The sequence below is a fragment of the Haliaeetus leucocephalus genome, unplaced genomic scaffold (genome assembly GCF_000737465.1).
Source record: "Haliaeetus leucocephalus isolate CR32 unplaced genomic scaffold, Haliaeetus_leucocephalus-4.0 Scaffold295, whole genome shotgun sequence".
Lineage (NCBI taxonomy): Eukaryota > Metazoa > Chordata > Aves > Accipitriformes > Accipitridae > Haliaeetus > Haliaeetus leucocephalus.
In genome coordinates, this window is record NW_010972731.1 from 1,732,655 (window position 1) to 1,751,683 (window position 19,029).

Consider the following 19,029-nt stretch of genomic DNA (forward strand, 5'->3'; position numbering starts at 1 on the left):
CTGTGCCATCTAAGCAAACCATCTGCAAATCTGGTTTTAAAAAGAAGTAGCTTTTGTGTTTTGAAAAAGCAGAAAGTTTTTCTGCCTTTGAAATGTTGATTTAAACTTCCTGTTTGCCAAATTCTAAAAACTATGCATATGGTATTAAAAATAAGTTGGTTGAAGTAAAACAATTTTGGAGGACAGCTAGCACTTTGTTTTACTTCAGGTTACACCTATTTTGAAATGAAACTGTTGAAAGTTGTGCTGCAGTTAGTCTGGCACTTCAGTGAGTGTGCTGCCTTTCAATCACAAGGTTGTATTTCATGAGTGTCTTAAGCAATAGTGCAGTTCATATTAAATGCATCTCCTGACAATAACCTATGTGTAGTGAGCTAAGCTCAGTTTAGCCTGAGCTTCTGTTGTTCACACATACACACGGTGAGTACCCCTCTCCTATCTCTGAACAGAATAAGCCAGCAACTGATCAGAAAACATTTCAGTGATCCAGTTTTTCAGACAGCTACGTAATCTAAGCAGTCAAACAGCTTTAGGGGAAGAAGTGTTTAAATGGCTAGCCCTGCAGCCACCAGTTGTATGAGAACACTGAAAACAGTATTTTTAAAAGGTGATTTTGCATTTGCGAGAAAAAAGATGTGATGAAGACAAATGGTTGAATGTTACATTGATACACAATGCAAAAGAATGCCTTAGCTAAATGTGTGCTATGCCTTTTGTCAGAGTGATTGAACTTTATCAGCAGAGAATTCAGTGGCTGTTGCAGGACAGCAGAAAGGTAACTAACTTTGCAGTATATTTTTAGAACGGAACTGTATACAGCATTAAAGAATAAATTAACTTTTGAATACTAGTGAAAAGTGGCTTCCAGAAAGCTTATCTATTTTCATTATTTACTGTGAGTTATACATCACGTGCAGTGATACTTATCTTGACAACAGATTGTTTTTCTTGATCTTTCAGTGGTATGTGGTTTTCTGCTTTCTAGATCTAGTCTTCTTCTTTCTCTTAGCAATCTTAATCATCAGGACCTCTCAGCACGATTTAAATGGAAGCAGACAATGCTGAGCTTAACCTCTCTGACTGGAGTGGAGCTGTCTTGTAGTCCATTGTGCCTTCTCTTGCACAGCTGGTTAATCATTTATTGTGCCTAGCAGTGCTAATGCTCAGGAATAGGAAAGGGACATGACTCCCTCTTGAAGGGGATAGAGAAAGAAGCAGCATTCCAAAATCTGGCTTCCACTAAGTTGCTTGATTTAACCTGAAGAAGACGCTGTAGACAGAGTTATTTTTTTTATCCTCTCAAATAATGAATAGGTTGTCATGGGAAGGAGCGAATATGACTCACTGGTAAGGATAAACTGGGAGCCAGTAGTCGTCTCTTTTTTTTTCTTTTTCTTTTTTCTTTTTCCTTCCCCTTGGCTTTGTCACTGTGTCTGTCATCTTTATGATAAAGAGCTTAAAGTGAAAATAAATACCTAATATTTGATTTTAAAATGGTATTGTACGGAATAAACAGTAACATTTTTAAACTTTAGATAAGCTTGGTATTTACAATGACTTTTCTCTTTTAAGGTGTTTGGCCTTATAAAAGGAACCAAAGTTGGACTTGTGGTTGATGTGTCTGATATGAGTTATGGATGTAGACTACTGGATTTTCAGAAGGACCTTTTGGTAAGTAATAATAAAACAGACTTTGGCAATTATAACATATTAATCAAGCTTTTGTATAACTACAAGCCAGGAACTAAGTAGAAAAAAAAATCTGCTTAAATTGATAATAGACAATACAATAGAAGTTTTGTGGTGTAGAAAAGTATGTTTTAAATGTCTGAAAGTGTAGTCTTTGTTAATGTCTAGATCCAGACAAACTCCAGTATGTTCCATAATAATAATAATACTTTTTCATATTAATATTTAGAAGTTTCTCAATTCTTGTACCAGCATTCTCTATGGAATAAACTTGCCTAACAGAAACAGCTGTAAGAGCTAGAAACAAGTTCTACATAGAGCTATTTATAGTTTCCTTATGTCTTTATGTTTTGTCACAACAAGGCACACTTCACAATTTTGGTCAGAACCTTGGTGAGTTAATCACTTCCTGAAGTCCCAAAAGAAACTTGTCATTTATTGTGCTTTTTATTTTTATAAAAGGTCTGTGGTAAGGAAGAAAGATACAATGTGGCTGTTTTACTGTCTAACTTTGAAACTTTGTACAACTTCATTTCCTGCATTCAGGAATTATTTAAATTTTATTTATATTATCTGCATTTTTCATTTGTGTGTTTTAAATAAAACTACTTCAAGAAGACGCAAGTTCCGCATAGTGTGGTTGGTTTAGCCTTAATACCTGAACTATTGTTTAGCCCTATCCATGAATATGTATTAAACATTTTTTAGTAATTGCTTGATGGGTGAATATGCCCATTCTAGATCAGTATGTTGTTTCATATGCTCATCAGCTGAAGAGAAAAACTGATACCAGTACAACAAATATTCCCTGCGTCCTGCCCTATTGACAAATTGGCTTGATTACCATAGGTTTGCAGGTTCTGTCTCTGTACTCCTTACCAAATTTTTGAATCTGTATGACTTTTCCTTGGAAGCTTTTCTCTGTAGTAGCTGAAAATAATGCTGTCAACTATTTTTAGGAAATTACTATTTTTATTCTTTTATGTAATAATCCTACTAGAAGCAGCATGGATAGTAATGCATTAACAATTGTTTATTTATTAGTGCTTAATAGATGAACAGCTATGTTATAAGAAGCAATTGTACTGCCTCTCATTCAGTACAGAAATTTCACCTCTGTGGGAGAGTCCAAAAAACATCAATGTTCATGTGTAAGTAAGTTCATTTCTCTGAAAAATAAAGGCGTTTCAAACAAGATCTCCATTTAATTAGGGGAATCTCTTGCAGATGATAAATAGTGTTTTTCATCTTGTGCCTGCAGTGATTTGTAAGAGGGGGAAAAAAGCAGTGAATTTTAAGCACAGTCAGTGATTTCAAGCTGGTTGTTCATGCATAAAATATATCATAGCAGCTCCTGTGTTTTGTAGTAATTTTCATGATCTATCTTATTTAGCACCTGCATGTTAAGTGTACATATTCTTTTTTTTTTTTCCCCCTCCCCCTAGGCTGCATGAAGCAAGACAGTGGATACAACAGCTGGAGCCTGGTCGAGGCTGCAATTTGCTGAAAGCCTTAAAACATGTCCTTACGATGAAAGAACTGAATTCTCTGGTTCTTATTGTAGGAAGCTGGTAAATGCGTTATCCTTCCTAACAACCAGCTTTAACTTGGATACAAAATTGGTACAAGAATCTGAACTTGATACAAGAATAAATAGAAAATTTAAGATCCAGGTTTTATGTATTTTTAGTTCATACCACTGAATTCCTTTATTTCTTCCCTTTTTTACTATTTATAAGTCTTCTCTTTTCTGATACAAAGCTATGTCTTTCCTTTGCAGATCAGTTACCGCAGTAATCCATTGAGAGTCTGCTAGCATTAATGTTACATCAATAAAAATCCTTCAGCATCATTAAGGATGTCACTGAAAGGGTCCACACCTCTGGGAAGATTAGATGATAAGCTAGATTTTGCTGTAAAATAGCATTAAACATTCAAAGATAGTCTTGTCTCTGATCTTGGTGCTGATGGAAAATTTAAAATGTCTGATTAAATAAATGAAACCAGGCTGAGATTAGATAAATTATGGACTTAAATTCTGCAGTTCAACTGTCATAATTTGAAAACTTACAGTACTGGAGTCAGGATTACAAGAAAAAGACTACAGTAAGGGTTCTGGGAGTGTTACTGTACTCCTAATTTATTAATTGTATTCATTTTAAATGTGCGAAAAAGGGATGGTGTAGGCTTGCAAGCTTGATATTTAGGGTGATTGAGATTACATTTCAGCTAACTTACTGAACACACAGTGTTCAGTTAAAAGGTTCCAAGTTTTGCTTAGGTCTGCTTTGAACAGAAGGCAAAAGTTTTTAGTATGTGCAAGTGAAAACTTACTTCGTTTCTGTCCCTGACAGAAGTTTAGCTGGAAGGAAGGGTTTTTACTAGCCATGAAGAACCATCAAAACTCAGAGCATGAAAGCTGTGTGGGTCGCTAAGTTCTAAACACAAAGCCAAGTTTTACTTTCTTTGGTGCCTTTGGAAGACAATGGACATCCTTAAATACTGTTGAAGATCTGAGTTGAAAACTTTTCTGTCACAGTTTGTCACAGGGTAAAACCACAATTCCTGATTTTTAGCTTCCAGGGCTAGCGAAATAATTTAGAACACTTTACCTACATGCTGTTATGAACTGGAATAGAATCTTAGTACTTTTATTATCATTCAGGTTTGCAGGACAGAACCAAACCCCAGTAGTGGTACCTCAGTAACTGTTGAAAGAGGGAGAGGAGGTCAGGTTATGCTAAATGACTGAATTACATTCCCATTATTTATTATTTCTTTCCCACTTAGTTTTCTTCCCTGTCTTCTTCAGTATGGCCTTTTTTCACCATTTGATTACTGCTGTTGTTAATATCTTTCTTTTCCTTATGTATTTATTTATATCAGCCCTGATCAGTCTTTGGAAATATTGTCTGACTATGCTCAGCAGTGTATGGTGGGGAGAAAACTGCTGACTCATGCTGTTACATATGATTGCAGCAATCCTGCTTCTCTCGTAAGTAATTGTGTTAATACTTACTTCCTTAAGTGTCCTGCCATTTGTCCTGACATTTGCAATGTCTTCTCTCATAAACTTCTGGGGAAGCTAACTTACTCATTAAAGACTTCTTGATCTAGAGTTGTATTTTCTTTAGAGCAGATTTGCACACATGAAAAAATTTGTTTGGAGCACTCATCTTGGTCCATACCAAAGCCAGAAGTGGCAACCAAGTGGTGTTGGCAGGCTTGGCAGCTGAAGGGGAGCAATTATTTCCAGATAATCATCCTGTGTATTTAGAGAAGACTTTGGGGCTAAGAGCTCTTCTGCAGGTGAAAGCAGAAAAATAGGGGATTTCAGGTAGGCAATACTGCAGTAAGGACAAGTGGGTGGGGAGAGGGATCATAGGAGAAAGGCAGGGACTTGGGAGTGAGATCATATGAGTATAGCAGTCTCTGGAATAGTGTCGTGGTTTAACCCTAGCCAGCAACAAAGCAGCACGCAGCTGCTCACTCACTCCCCCCCACCCAGTGGGATGGGGGAGAAAATCAGGAAAAAAGAAGTAAAACTTGTGGGTTGAGATAAGAACGATTTAATAGAATATAAAAAGAAGAAACTAATAATGATAGAGATAAGACTAATAAAGTGACCGCAGTAATGATAAAAGGATTGGAATATACAAATGATGCACAGTGCAATTGCTCACCGCCCACCGATCGACACCCAGCTAGTCCCTGAGCGGCTATTCCCCCACACACACTCCCCCCAGTTTATATACTAGATGTGACATCACATGGTATGGAATACCCTGTTGGCCAGTTTGGGTCAGCTGCCCTGGCTGTGTCCTGTGCCAACTTCTTGTGCCCCTCCAGCTTTCTCGCTGGCTGGGCATGAGAAGCTGAAAAATCCTTGACTTGAGACTAAACACTACTGAGCAACAACTGAAAACATCAGTATTACCAACATTCTTCTCATACTGAACTCAAAACAAAGCACTGTACCAGCTACTAGGAAGACAATTAACTCTATACCAGCTGAAACCAGGACAGATAGGAATATTTTTGTATGGAATAGCATCAGTGCAAGACCTAGCAGCCTTGCTCAAATTATAGTATTGATCATGAGCAATCGTTTGGATGTTAGCAGTGACTGCCTGAAGGAAGAGGAGGACAGAAGGATAAGGAGTTACTTTTGATTAGCTTCTGCACAGAAACTTGGGTTTAGGTGTTGATTGCTTGTTTAAGCTTATCCCTAAGGCATGCAGTGACTTAAGTGGTAGGGCAGACTGTTGAAATCCTGGTTTGAAGAAAAGATTGGATGCAGTAAGGGTATTGCAGTTGTGGGAAAAGGATTGCAGTGGTAGATGATAGGAGAGAAGGAGATGGGAGAGGTGAAAAAAGCAGCAAAGGATTTAAGAGGTATTTGTGGGCAGGGGAAGGATAGCCTAATATTTATACTTGTAAGCTTCAGTGATACACCTTTGATCTCACTAGCATAAGCCTGCCTTCAAAGGAAGAGAGAGTGACTGGCATTTTAACACAAGGTGAATGAACTTGACCCTTATTGCCTATTTTGTAAATTTCTTTATTGAGTTAGTTTTTCAGCCATATTAAAATAAGACTGGTAAGAAAACAATGGAAACATAATTACTTTGGCTTTCTCACTACACATACCTCAAAGATTCTCTCTAATCGAGAATTGAATACCAACAACCTATGTTATCAAAAGAGACTACCAAATCAAAGTAACTATTTTTCTTCCTATTTATATATGTAGGCAGTTCTAAAGAACCTTGCAGAAGCTGTAAGAGGCCGTTATCATTGCTACTCTTCAAAGGGAGAGGTAGGTGACAGCAATGCATTTTGCTCTCTTTTTGATCATTCTTCACTTTTAGAAGGTGAAGTAATTATCATCTGAGTAGAAGTTTATAGCAAGACCTGGTGCTGAAAATTGCTGTCATAGAAGTGCTGAGGATGTGGTCAATAAACCTGTAGTTAATTCTTTCTGCAACTGGAAATGCTTTCCTAAAAGCACAATAAATTTTGCAGATATTGTTCACTGGCTTAAAGCTGATGAATAGGATGAAATCAGTGGCTTATTGTAGACTGATTCAAAATAATAAAATGATATCTTGTTTATAAAATATTGAATAACTTATATGCAGTGCATTAGATACATTTACACTCAATTCTGCTATGCCAGGCAGTCTTGTATAGATGTGTGCATGTCAAAGTAAGAAAGCTATGTTAGGTTGGTATTTGAATAGTAGTTAACTTTTTTTTCCCCCTTTGTTTTTATATGTACAGAATTTTGATAGCAGTGATGTTCATCTGCTACTTCAGGAATCCCAGAAAGCTAAGGACCTACTCAAGAACATCAAGCAGACTTTTCGAAGAAGAATTCATAGCTCACTTATTAGTAGAATAGCACATGTATGTATCTTTTTTTTTTTCAGATACACTTTGAAGTATCAGGGTAGAAGTTTTTAGTGTTCACAATGTGAAAAAAAATCTGTATGATTAATCAAGTATTTTGATAAGTGAACTTTGAATATTATGTATTGGTCATCCATTGTAAGAGCAAATTAAGGCCAAAACCAATAAAGGAGACATTTTGCTAGACATTCTCCAAAATGCAGCAAGTTTTATAAACCAACCAAATGTGATGAAAAGAACATTGTACCATGATCATAATGGAAATCTAAGAGAATTGCTAGCCTAACTGTATGCATGATCATTTAAATGAAGTTCCAACAGTTTTTTAAGTAAAAAGATATTACTCCTACCTGATTAAGGTGGACACTTAAATCAGTTGCAAAATCGTAAGGGCTTGTCTACATCCATTATTAGTGTTGAAGTTAGGAAGCTACAGTCTGTCTGTTACACATCTGTCTCTGTGTTGGTCCTGTCTTATTGGCACCATTTGTTCTGTAACAATTGTCTTCATAATGTTTCTATTTTTATGCCTTATTTGACCAGCATACCAGAAGTTCTTATCTTGTTTGTCTTTTCTCCAATAAAGTAACTTCTAAGTGCTCTTGCTGAAATATGGATGAGGAAGCAAAATAATCTCCTGTGATTTTTCTTTTTTCTGTGGAGTGTTTGGATAATTTCTGGTTCTGCTTTGATTTCGTAGAGAGATTATTTACTGATGTCTTTCTTTCACCTTGTGCAGATAGTCTTAAGAGGAAATACATATCTCTCTTTTGCCTTATGCTCATCTCTGTACTTTCTAGGAGCCTGGAAGTTTAGAAAGTGGCTGAATTCCTCTATGATTGCTAAACTTTAATGCTAAAAATTTGGCAGCACTGTTTTGCAAATCTCTGAGGAATTTTTTTTTTTTTAAATAATCCATTCGCTGTCACAGCTACTGTAGGCAGTTGTGTGAGGTGGACAAATCTGATCTGAAAAAGGGACTTAAAGCTTCCATTGGGTATCCTTGCATATCTGGTCATCTGACCTGAGACATTCCAGACAGGAGGCAAACTGGTTATTTGTGCATAATATTTCTAATTCTGTTTCCCCTCATCCTCCCTATTCCATATATATATATAGAATTCTTTCATCTCTCTTCCAACCTCATAATTGCTAAGGACCATGCAGAGTACATATGGAGCAGAAGTTACCCTGAAATGACTTAGACGGTCCTATATCCCCAAATAAAAGCACGTCGTTACAGAGACTTACTGGTCAAACCTTCTGTATAAAAAAACACCTCCACAAACTTCTGTCCATTCATAAAACAAAGGTCTCTTACCCCTTTCAAAATAAAGGAATTCTAGTGCCCCATAGGAGTTTTTGTTGACTTCTTTCCATTGGTGTGAAAGAAGGTAGAATGTGGTTCATTTGACTTGTTACAGATAGAAAACAGAGAAGCCGAGATTTGATCTGTGTGTAACAAAGATCCTTTTCCTAGTTTCTTTTCTTAGAGAAATGATTGGCTGTTTTCATGCCAGTATGTATAACCATGATGTTTTAATCTCCCTGTGGGTTTTTGCATTGCGGCAAACACAGTGAAGTTAATGGAACAGTGTCCCACAAACCCCATTTTTGGGAGGACCTTTGATAGCTGTTTTCAAAGTATATTGCTTGTTGAAATCCCAGCACTTTGGTGAACATAACTAAAACTAACATTCGATGCTGGATATTTTGGATTGAGGGTAAAAAAAAATTATGCTGAAACTTGCAAGAGTTTTTCTTAAAATCTGTTTTAGGTTTCCACAGAATTTGCAAATACAGCACCTTCTAACTTCTTACCAAAGCCTCCAAAGCACGAAGGACCATTAGTTATTCAAACACCATGTGTCCTGGCCAAAACCTCAACAGACTGGTTAAAGACAAATGGATTGAAAGGTAGCATGGAAAGAAAAGCTTAACAGGTATGAAACATGAATTAAAGACAGAGCATATGTTTTATTTAATTTCTTTGTTCCTTGCTATAGCTAGAAAGTTAAACCTTTATCAAGTTTTGGCTCCCAATGCCTTCTCTCCTGTGGAAGAATTTGTACCTATTCTTAAAAAAACAGTATCATCAACTCTACATGAGGTAAGTGATAAAGACCCTTTCTTTTTCTTGGTTTTTTTTTTTATTTCTATTGCTACATTTTTCTGATTAAAATCAGTACTTTATAAGTTAGTGAAATTCTACAGGCTTTAACTGAAATTTGAGTCATAGATTCAAATCAGATAGTTATGCCATTCTTAAGTATGATTCGGGAATGAATTCCATGTTAGTGGAGCTCATATAGGCTTCTGTAAACACTTAACTCTGTTATTTACCCTTCTAGAAAGCAATGATGCAGTTTGAATGGTGTGATGGAACTGTGAAAAATATCCACGTTGACCTGCCAGTATTATGCAACTATCAGGTGAGTTGTCTATAGTGATGTGGCCTTGTCAGGGCTAGATTGCCATCTAATTATTCCACATTAATTGTCCTGTTACATAAGTACTGCAGGGATTCCTGTGCAGGCAGCTGTCCATGTAAGTCTGCAGTGATCTGGTTGGGCTTTGGACCCAAATTCTTATGGTAGTGAGGAAGGAGGCTAAGTAAAAGAATGAGTCCATCAGTGCTGCTCATAATACAGCAATGTGCATTTTGCAATCTATGTGTAAGAATGTATTTACATTATTTTACCCACGTATGTATGAATCCTTTAGCCTGTACATTGAAAGGATACAACACAATAGAGTACTCCTGCTTGCTTGAACATAACTGTCCCATTTAATCTTGGTTTAACTATTAAAAAAAAAAAGTTCTGTATTTTGTTTTATTTCTTTGAAAGTCAAACAAGTTTTATGAAGAAGAACATCTAATTGTTACTGGGTAGACCAGGAAAGACTCAAGGCGTAGCAGGAACATTTGAGGAAGCAGTGTAGGAGCAAGCTTGGATGATTGTTGCATGACTTGAAAGACGTTGTGTGATATGAAAGCATGTGCAAAGGCACATAACATAGCAGCAAACAAGAGCCTCTTCCTGTCATAGCTGCCTAGTCCCTCAGAAATGTAGGAAAGAGAATCAGGGCAAGGGATTATTTTGAGGTAAAAGTTTGATCTTAAACTATCAAGTAATCCAGAAGACTGGTTGAACAAGGCATTAAAATATTACACTGTGCCATGAGTTTCTTTGGTAGGTGAGCTTCTCTCAACTCCATGGATGGATGGATGGAGATGGGGAGAATGGTGAATTAAGGGGAGTGATGAAAGAAGACACAGTATTCCAGATCAGTGATGTTGATTTCTCTGTGTGGGGAAGGTGGCAGAAGCATATGAAAGTCTGCATTATGAAGAAAGCCACAGGAATAAAATTAGGTTGCCTTGATCATGATCTTGCATTAGTCAATATTCTCTCTTTGGATAATATGTACATACACATGAGTTTTTCTCCTGTGTCGTTTGGGGTAGATCCTGCAGCATCCAGCACCCACTTTCCTTCTGTTTGAAATCCTGCTATAATACCTTAAGACCAGTAATGTAGTACAGTCCATATGGAGAGTCCTGTAGGATTTGGAGATAGAGTTTATATTCTGAATTCAGCACCTGACCCGTACTTTCAGAGACATCACATTAGCCTTTTCATTGTGAATCTTTCACCTTTTCCACATGGGAAGTAGCTAGTTGTCTCCATTGTAAAATGATGACATCCAAATGTAGTAAATTCTACAGAATTGCCAAATGGTAATATTCTGCAGATGGTCACATCAGAAGTAATTCACTCTGAAGTTACTCTTTTACCAAGAGTAGCATTTTAGCCTTGACAACATTCCTGCAACACTCTTGCCATGCATTTAGACAGAATATATTTTTGCTAATGTGACTGTCAAGGACAACTGATTTCAATGTGTTTTCAGCATAACCAACCTTTTTTAAAAGTCAGAAAACAGAATTTATCTCTGCTTACTTTATAGAAGGTTGTCATACTTTTGCTTTACTCTAAAGTGTCAGAGGATGCTGGGTATTTGCATTTCATGGTTTAGGATATGCTCAATTGTTCTTTATACTTAATGTGAACTCTGAAAATTGTGGCAGCTTAGCACTGCAAACCACATTCTCCTAAATTATTCTAGTTTACCCCCTTCATCTGCAACTTGGATGGAGGTTTGGGGTTTTTTCTCTTTCTTCTTCCAATGTGAGTGTGGTATGAGGAAACTACACTCTCAGGCTTAGCTGGGCATGTATGGGCAGTGGATGCTGCAGCTTTGGTTTTGCACCTTTATCTGCAAGGTAAAATACTGTGGAGGGATTTGACTCCTGGGAAAAACAAGAGGATTGTGTCATTGTGCAGCATGTTATGATGAGCAGAGGCACCCAGTGCTTTCAGATCTAGAGCCCCACATTCTACACTACAGGCAAGACAAGAACTGTTATCATCCTGGGGCAAAAAGTAGCAATCACAAAATGGAAGCTTTTAAGCCTTGTTTGCTATTAGTTAGCAGGAAATTAGTGGGAAACTATTTTTATGAAAGAGTTCAAGAGTTAAGAAGGTTGAGCACACCCTGTTATTTAGGCTCAGAAAGCTGGCTAGAGTTCAGAAAAAAAGTAGGTACGTCCAATGGTACCAACTGCCCCATTCAGTTTGAGAAACTCCATGCCTTCCAGTCTGTAACCATGCGTATAAAGGCTGTTTCTCAATACTCTTTCACGCCTTTAGGAATATCAGTAATTTCCATAGCAAGCATGTGGAGTTTGCCTTGGGGTCAGTGACAATGATTTAATAAGACTAAAAGTAGAAAAAACCAGCTATGTACTCTGGCCCACCCTTGAGACAGAGGGAGATATTGGTGATAAATACAGTGGATGGCAAGTAGGGCAGGGAACCATTTCTTTTGTGTGGCCTATGTGGTGATCTCTAAATTGTAATCGAGTGGCAGAACGAAGTAATATTTCCATGGCTGAGTCTCTGGTAATGTAAGTGAATTTTTCATTGGGTAACTTTCTAGCAAGTAAATGATTTTTGAACTATGCGGGTAGCCTTGGCTTTGGTGTCTGTCTAAAGGGAAGCTTTAAAAGAGAGCTTGCAAACAATATTGTAGATGGTGTCACTAGTGAATTCAATAAGAACAGTTAAATACCTTATAGATAATAGTTTTATGTTAAGTATTGATTGCATCATCTCAAGTCAGAGCAGCTTTATATTCCAAGACATGTTCATTTGTGTTAAGCACACAAATTGTGTGTTTTTTCTTTTCTGTCTTCCTTCTTCTAACAGCCCTGACAAAGGGGTATGGGAATGTTTCCAGGCAGGGCAAATATTTATTTAAAATGGAAGAGGGATGAGAAATCTGTAGAACTCTATAGTCAGACCTCAAAGGAGAGTGTAAAGTTTAACTGGGAGACATGAAAGCAGCTTCTGGCTCCTTGATCATCGTTAGATGCTTGAGTTTTGTGCTCCAAAAGCTGCTACCTTATAGCTTTATTTCTGAGTTTCTTGCTTGGTTTGCCCTCATGCATATAATGCATACATATGCTTGCAAAGGTCATGTTCTATAGAGTTTGGATAAATTGCCTTAATGTCTTCAAATTGATACTGTGTTCAAGATCAGTATGTGTTTGAAAATATTGTGTTTATTTTAAATGATGTGTTCTGTTATGAACACTGCCTGAAATTGCTGTTGAAGAAATGGTAAGCTTGTAAAAACTGTGTTTTGAAACTTTTTTTTTTTTTTTTTTTTTTTTTAATGTACTTGACCACTGTTTTGGGACATGATAGCAAGAGGAAACATGAAGAGGAGAGTTTAGACCTTTAGAACCTTTTTTGGTTTTTTATCATTGTATGTTTTTCTCATGGACTGTATTTTCTTATCTTTACTAAGAATGAAATGCTGCTGTCAAAATGAATGAAAATCTTTTTTTTTTTCATCACTATGCTGTATTAAGCATTTGGCAATAAAAGACTTACTTGAACTTTTTATTTTTAACTTAAAATTTCTATATTTTTATCCATAGAAACTCCTTGCTAAAATGGTAAGAATCTATGAGAAACGAATTCACTGGCTATCTGTTGCTAGCAGAAGAATATGGGGAAGTGTTTGTGAAAGGAGGTATCGTACTTTGATAACCCTTTTTTTGTGTATTGGTAATGGTTCTAGTTTGCCAGCCTTTGCTTTGTGTGTAAGTCAGCACCAAGGAATACAGGGCAGAAAATAGTCAGATTTAGAAACAACAGTTGCAGATATGACCAGTGTAAGCAATCCGCTTTCAAAAACAGATATTGATATTCAGCTTTTTTAATGATCCAGTGAATTTACTGAATCCATTGATGATTAGTCAACACAAAACTGCAATTTCCATGAGACAGGATGAGACTCTTCAATTTGATTTATCTAGCAAGTAAGCCTTTGGGGAATATTCTGTCTTAAACCACACATAAATAGAACCTGATGTTTCCGGCCAAAGGTAGGGTTTACACTCAGCTTTTCAAACCCATGCTATTAGTATTTATGCCTAGAGTTTTTTCTGCACAGCCTGTCATGGGTGCTTATGAGAAGATGAGATTCAACCTACCAACTACCTTCTGCTTCCACCACTTGTTGAAGTGCATTCTAGTGCCAAATGACAAATGTCAGTGTAGGTATACTCAAAAACCTAAGATTTTTTTTTTCCCTGTGTGAAGTTTGAGGTCTTCATCTGATTATGTATTTGAGGATTATGTTTATTTACATTGTGTGTGAGGCCTTACCCAACCTCAATTGCACAGTTGCTCCTTTTGTCCTGTTTACAAACCTTGAATATGAAGTTTCAGACAAAAGGAAGGTAGCTGAGGCCACTGTTACTAGACATTTTCTTTTTCATTGATCAAGGATTGAATTAGCTCATCTGGCCACTGTAACGTGTTGGGAACTCACGTCCCACTGTCCATCACATCTGTGATTCTTTTCATAACCACTGATCCCAAGATATCCCCTGTCCATTAACTGTAACCATCCTCCATTGTCTCTACAAGCAAGACTTAATACTGACCATACTGAAGAAGGTCATCATTAACACTTTTTCTCAAAACAGGTAACGTGACAGTTAACATCAGTCCATACCTGAGCAACCACTCTGTCACTGACTTGCTGGGAGAAAACTTACCATTTATATTTGGAGTCATACTACATACGTTCCTGGAATTATGGCTGGGGAAAGGACAATGAACTATCCAGCAACTCTTCTCATTGGATAACATCCACACATTTCATGCGTGTTTTGGATATTCAAGTACAGAGAAGAAAGAGGACCTGTTTAGGGTTCAACAGCCATTATGGCACTACATGTGCCAGTACCCTGATTATTGCATAGCTTAAGAAAGATAGAATTTTCCGTTGTTACTTTTTTTTTTTAAATCTTACCTTATATTTTGCAGATTATTTTTTAAAAATATAGATTCAGTGTTTATACATCTTGTTACATAGCTAGAAGATACTTTCCCTGGCAAGTTAGAATACAGTGAAGATAAAAATATGTAATTAAATAAGATTATTTTTTTTTCTTTTCTTTGATGAATACCATATTTCTTATATAGGGTGGTTATACTTGTTGATATATCAGCAACAAACTCTATGTACATCATCCATATCCAACATTCTTTGCGACTTTTACTTGAGGAACAAATGTCAAATAAGGATTACTTCAATATTATAGCGTAAGCGACCATTTAAGATTCTTTTAAAAGAATTGTAACGCATTGCAATGAAAGAAGTATGCTGAGAGATTGTAGTTACTAATGGACATATTTTAGATTTTTTAGCTGTATTTAATGTTTTATGATTAAGTACTTGCAAGAGTAACACTGATTTGTTGTTACTGGATAGGTGCATGGCTCAGAGGTACGGAGACCAGATTAGTAATTAAAAATCACTGTTTTGGGTGAGGCTCACTGGAACTCATTGTATCATACCTGTAACAAATTATCTTCCTGCTATATTGTTCATAACAGTATTAATTCACATGTCAGAAACTTTTACTGGAAGGGGTTTTGGTGTCTCAGGTACCATAATTGAGAATGCCCTTTAAATTTTATAGTAACTCCAGTACTTTTTAAAAACGTAATAGTACTAAAATTCCATACTCAACACTGGTAGCCAGAAATGTATGGCACAGCTGCTGAACAGCAGCTGGGCAGGTTTCTGAATGGCAGGTAAAAAAAAAGCAGGAGACAGCAGCTTATGGAGTTCCAAACCTGAAAGGAGAGAGCCCTTATCTCATGAGAGATACAGGCAGCATCTGAGGGTTGGGGTTTTTTTGCTGCAATCTTTCCGCTGAGCTTTTACCAGCTCACTTAAGATCCTGTTCAGGAAAGAAAAATGTAGTCTGGCCCACTACCTTGAAAATCCAACAACCCCTGAGTGATGGATAAGTGTGAATAATTAAATAGTTTGATATAGAAAATAGTTAGCATCAGGCAATTTTACATCTGTAATAGCCCAAATGAGATTTTTCTTTTTCAGTGAATTTATTTTATCTTTTTGTTTGCTGCTCTAAAGCTTAATCTGAAAATTAATTGCTGTTATCTTTCCGTGAAAGATTTGGGAGTGACATTATGCCTTGGCAGCTGGAACTGGTTCCTTCCCAACCAGAAAATTTACAAAATGCTTGGAGGTAGGATCAAGTAACTTTCCTGTACATCTGAATTAAGTGATAGTAGGTACCACAAAACAGATAAAACAGAGAAACAGATTTAAACAGCATTTTGAACAATTTAGAAAATTGATAAATTTATCATATTACAAAAATAGTTTCCCATGAACTGTTCTACACTGATTGTTTGTGATGGTTTGTTGTGAAAACAGCATTATAAAGTCTACTATGTCCTAGTGACTTTGTATTTCATATGTATACAGAATATATATGCGCGCAGATATAGAAGTGTCTGTGTAAGAAATGCACAGGTTACATGAAGAATTGAAAACTGCTTCAAATTCAACTGGGATGTGAAAGCTAAACTATTTTTTCTCCCCACATACACTGGAAACAAATCCCAGGTTTCTGTTTATGGAGTTACACCTTCAGTGGTTTCAATATACTTCTGTGGTTTCATTTCTATTCCTGTAAGTTCTACTATATTACAATTTTTCTACATAAGAGAGAATTCTTTTATCTCTATGCTCTCAATCTTATCTTAAAAACTAGCTTGCCATGGTGCCAGTACAGAAACCAGAACAAATAATTTGGGTCATTCTGTAATCTGGTTTTGCTGTCTGTCATTGTCAAAAATTTTAGACTCTAGTGTAGTGTTACTTAAGATTCTTAGTTCTCTTTATTGCTTTAAGCAGAAACAAAAGGTTTTGTTGCTTCATTCTTTGAACTGTAAACATCATCTTTTAGATGGGTGTTGAACTTGCAGTGCAAAGGGAGTAGAAATTTCATGAGTGCTCTCAGGAGAGCTGTGGAAGTGGACTTCAAAGACAAAGATAAACACAAATCACAAGGACTTTACCTGCTGACTACTGGAATACCTGATCAGGAAACAGTAAGTATCATCACAGGTTTTGCAACTCTTCTGTAAGTTCCTAACAGAATTAATCTCAACTTTAATTCTCTCCTTTTTTTTTTTTTTTTTTTTTTCTTTCTTTTGGCTAGTCACCATACCTTGTTGGCAGAATACTTGTCCTTTACATATCTAAGCCAGCACAACTGTCAGGATCTCAAACTTCCATGTCTGCAGTTGCTATTCATGTGTTGGAGGTAGTGATTGTTAATAATATGTGAATCATAGAAGATTCAAGAGGTGTTTTTAGGATTCCTTTCCCACTCCAACTCCGGCAATCATTTCACAGCAAATTTCTGGGTTTGAACAAACCAATTCCAATTTTTCTTATGATACCATTTCCTTATAACTCACAAGAACAAAGCCACAAATAATTTTATGGTGGAACACCATAGTATGCTATGTAGAGACAGCTCCTATTTTTAGTAACAGTAATCTATTGTTTGGATATATGTTCCATGCATGGGCTCTGTGGCTGTTAAGCCACATGCACAGCCTAGAGCTTCTGAACGTATGGTAATCCAACTGGAATAACCATGCATATACAGTAGAGTGTCTCTTGCTTTTGTTACCGAACTTCTGGAAATTCTGGGCAAACCTAAGAAATCATTAGAAGCCAATGTGGATAACAAGAAAACAAAGGATGTGTACAAAACGGCAAATGAATAGTTCCATCCCTACTTCTTTGCTTCAGTGCATGGCTACCTTGAAGTCCATGACCTGTGTCTTTGATTCCCATAGCTACCCCGATGCTGTTGCCATTGTCATTAGTAATAGCGACAGTTTTTGTGTGTATGCATGAATTGAGGGAGGCATTCAGGTACTCAGGGTATGTTCCTGTACTGAATTGCTGAGGTTGGGAGTGTTTGTACATCAGTTTAGGAACCAGTGGAGTAGATGGAAGCTCATCTGAGGTAGAGGGTCACTACTGATTTTTTTTTTCCCCCTTTTTTTTTTCTTTTTTTTTCTTTTCCCCTTCTCTGTCTTCCAGCACACAGTCAGTGCATATGTGGCTGAAGTTTGCAGAGGTTCTGATTTGCAGCTTCATGTCTGTTTGTTCAGTGTAATGGAGGACATTGACTCCAATAGGATTATGCCAGCCCGCTATGCTAACCCAACTGAAACTGCCATTGCTTTTAAAGAAATAGTACAGGCAGCCAATGGGAGATTTCATTGGTTTGGAGAAGCAGGTATGTGAAAAGGAAAGTCAGCATGTACTTCTTTTTCATTAATTAAATAATATTTATTAACCCTTCCCCCCCCCCCCCCCCGTCAAGTTGTTTACTTTTTTAGGATGTGATAATGCTATACTAGCACTGAGATATAAACAGAGGGCCTAGTTTGATTGAGGCTTTCAGTTGTATTGCAGAATATTATTATTGCAGCCTTAATGCAGGAATATTTTTTTTTATTTATTTTTTTCTATTTGAATTCACTATTTTCTGCTAGATATTTTAAAGATGCGCATTTAAAATATAGTTTCTGATGTGGTAAGTCCAGAGTGCCTGGCTTACAGGAAACAAAGGCTTTTTGATTCTTTCAATTGATACTACATGCTCTACACATTGTTGTACACTTAAAAAAAAAGATACATTTTGTACACTTAAAAAACCCACACTGATTAGCATATATTTGGTTATCAGGTATTTTTGAAAGTGATGATATCACTATTATTGTGTCTGAAATGGAAAAAGCAAACAACTACTCCCAAAAGGTATGAATTATATGTATCTTTTTAAGTTACATTTTTCTTCAGAAAGAAGTTCAACAGTGTTTGTTCAGCTGACAATGCAGAAGATTGGACAAAAATGAAATCCTTGTAATATGGGCAGGAGTGCTCTAGAGTGTGAGAGTAGTCACTGTAGAGTAACTATGGACTAGAAAGCAGTTGTACAATAGCACTGCAGTGATTGGTGTTGGAGTGGCCATGATTCCTTATCAAATACAAGGAGTTTACAATTGAAGTGATTCTCCTTTTTGTTGCCAGTCCTATAATCCTATGATTAATTCTTCTCAAGTGTAATTAATTGTCCATTATAATTATATATATAAATATATTTAAAAGTTTTATGTATTATATAACAAATATATAATATTATGTTCCTGTAAGTCACAGTGGAGGGAGGGGTTGTCATTGGCACAATACTTTCGTTCAATTCTAAAACAATTGTTTTCTGAAGTGTAATGAAGGTGTAGAACTAGACCATATCTCTTCATATTACATGCATATGAGTTCTGAGGCAGTATAGCCAGCCTGGCAGTACAGTGGTTGTTTCTTACAAAAGTGTGATTAGAAGGATATATGCAGTGAGATATTTGTCCAGAAATCTGAGCACCTTGTTACATGCAAGTCTGAGTCACAGAAGTAATTTTAAAAAGAAGAGTTGGTGGATAT

General features: G+C 36.6%; 1 protein-coding gene across 1 annotated transcript in view; it reads left to right on the forward strand.

Moving 5' to 3' along the window:
• The window catches only part of VWA3A (von Willebrand factor A domain containing 3A), a 34,764-nt gene that overhangs the window by 1,904 nt on the left and 13,831 nt on the right, over positions 1 to 19,029 (forward strand). The window contains exons 5-20 of the mRNA XM_010570195.1: positions 721 to 775; positions 1,573 to 1,671; positions 2,734 to 2,840; positions 3,135 to 3,260; positions 4,576 to 4,684; positions 6,443 to 6,508; positions 6,973 to 7,098; positions 8,880 to 9,018; positions 9,108 to 9,211; positions 9,453 to 9,533; positions 13,112 to 13,206; positions 14,670 to 14,789; positions 15,671 to 15,745; positions 16,472 to 16,616; positions 17,626 to 17,824; positions 18,278 to 18,348. Of these exons, the coding sequence (XP_010568497.1) occupies positions 721 to 775; positions 1,573 to 1,671; positions 2,734 to 2,840; positions 3,135 to 3,260; positions 4,576 to 4,684; positions 6,443 to 6,508; positions 6,973 to 7,098; positions 8,880 to 9,018; positions 9,108 to 9,211; positions 9,453 to 9,533; positions 13,112 to 13,206; positions 14,670 to 14,789; positions 15,671 to 15,745; positions 16,472 to 16,616; positions 17,626 to 17,824; positions 18,278 to 18,348 (1,717 nt within the window). The remainder of the gene's footprint in view (positions 1 to 720; positions 776 to 1,572; positions 1,672 to 2,733; positions 2,841 to 3,134; positions 3,261 to 4,575; positions 4,685 to 6,442; positions 6,509 to 6,972; positions 7,099 to 8,879; positions 9,019 to 9,107; positions 9,212 to 9,452; positions 9,534 to 13,111; positions 13,207 to 14,669; positions 14,790 to 15,670; positions 15,746 to 16,471; positions 16,617 to 17,625; positions 17,825 to 18,277; positions 18,349 to 19,029) is intronic.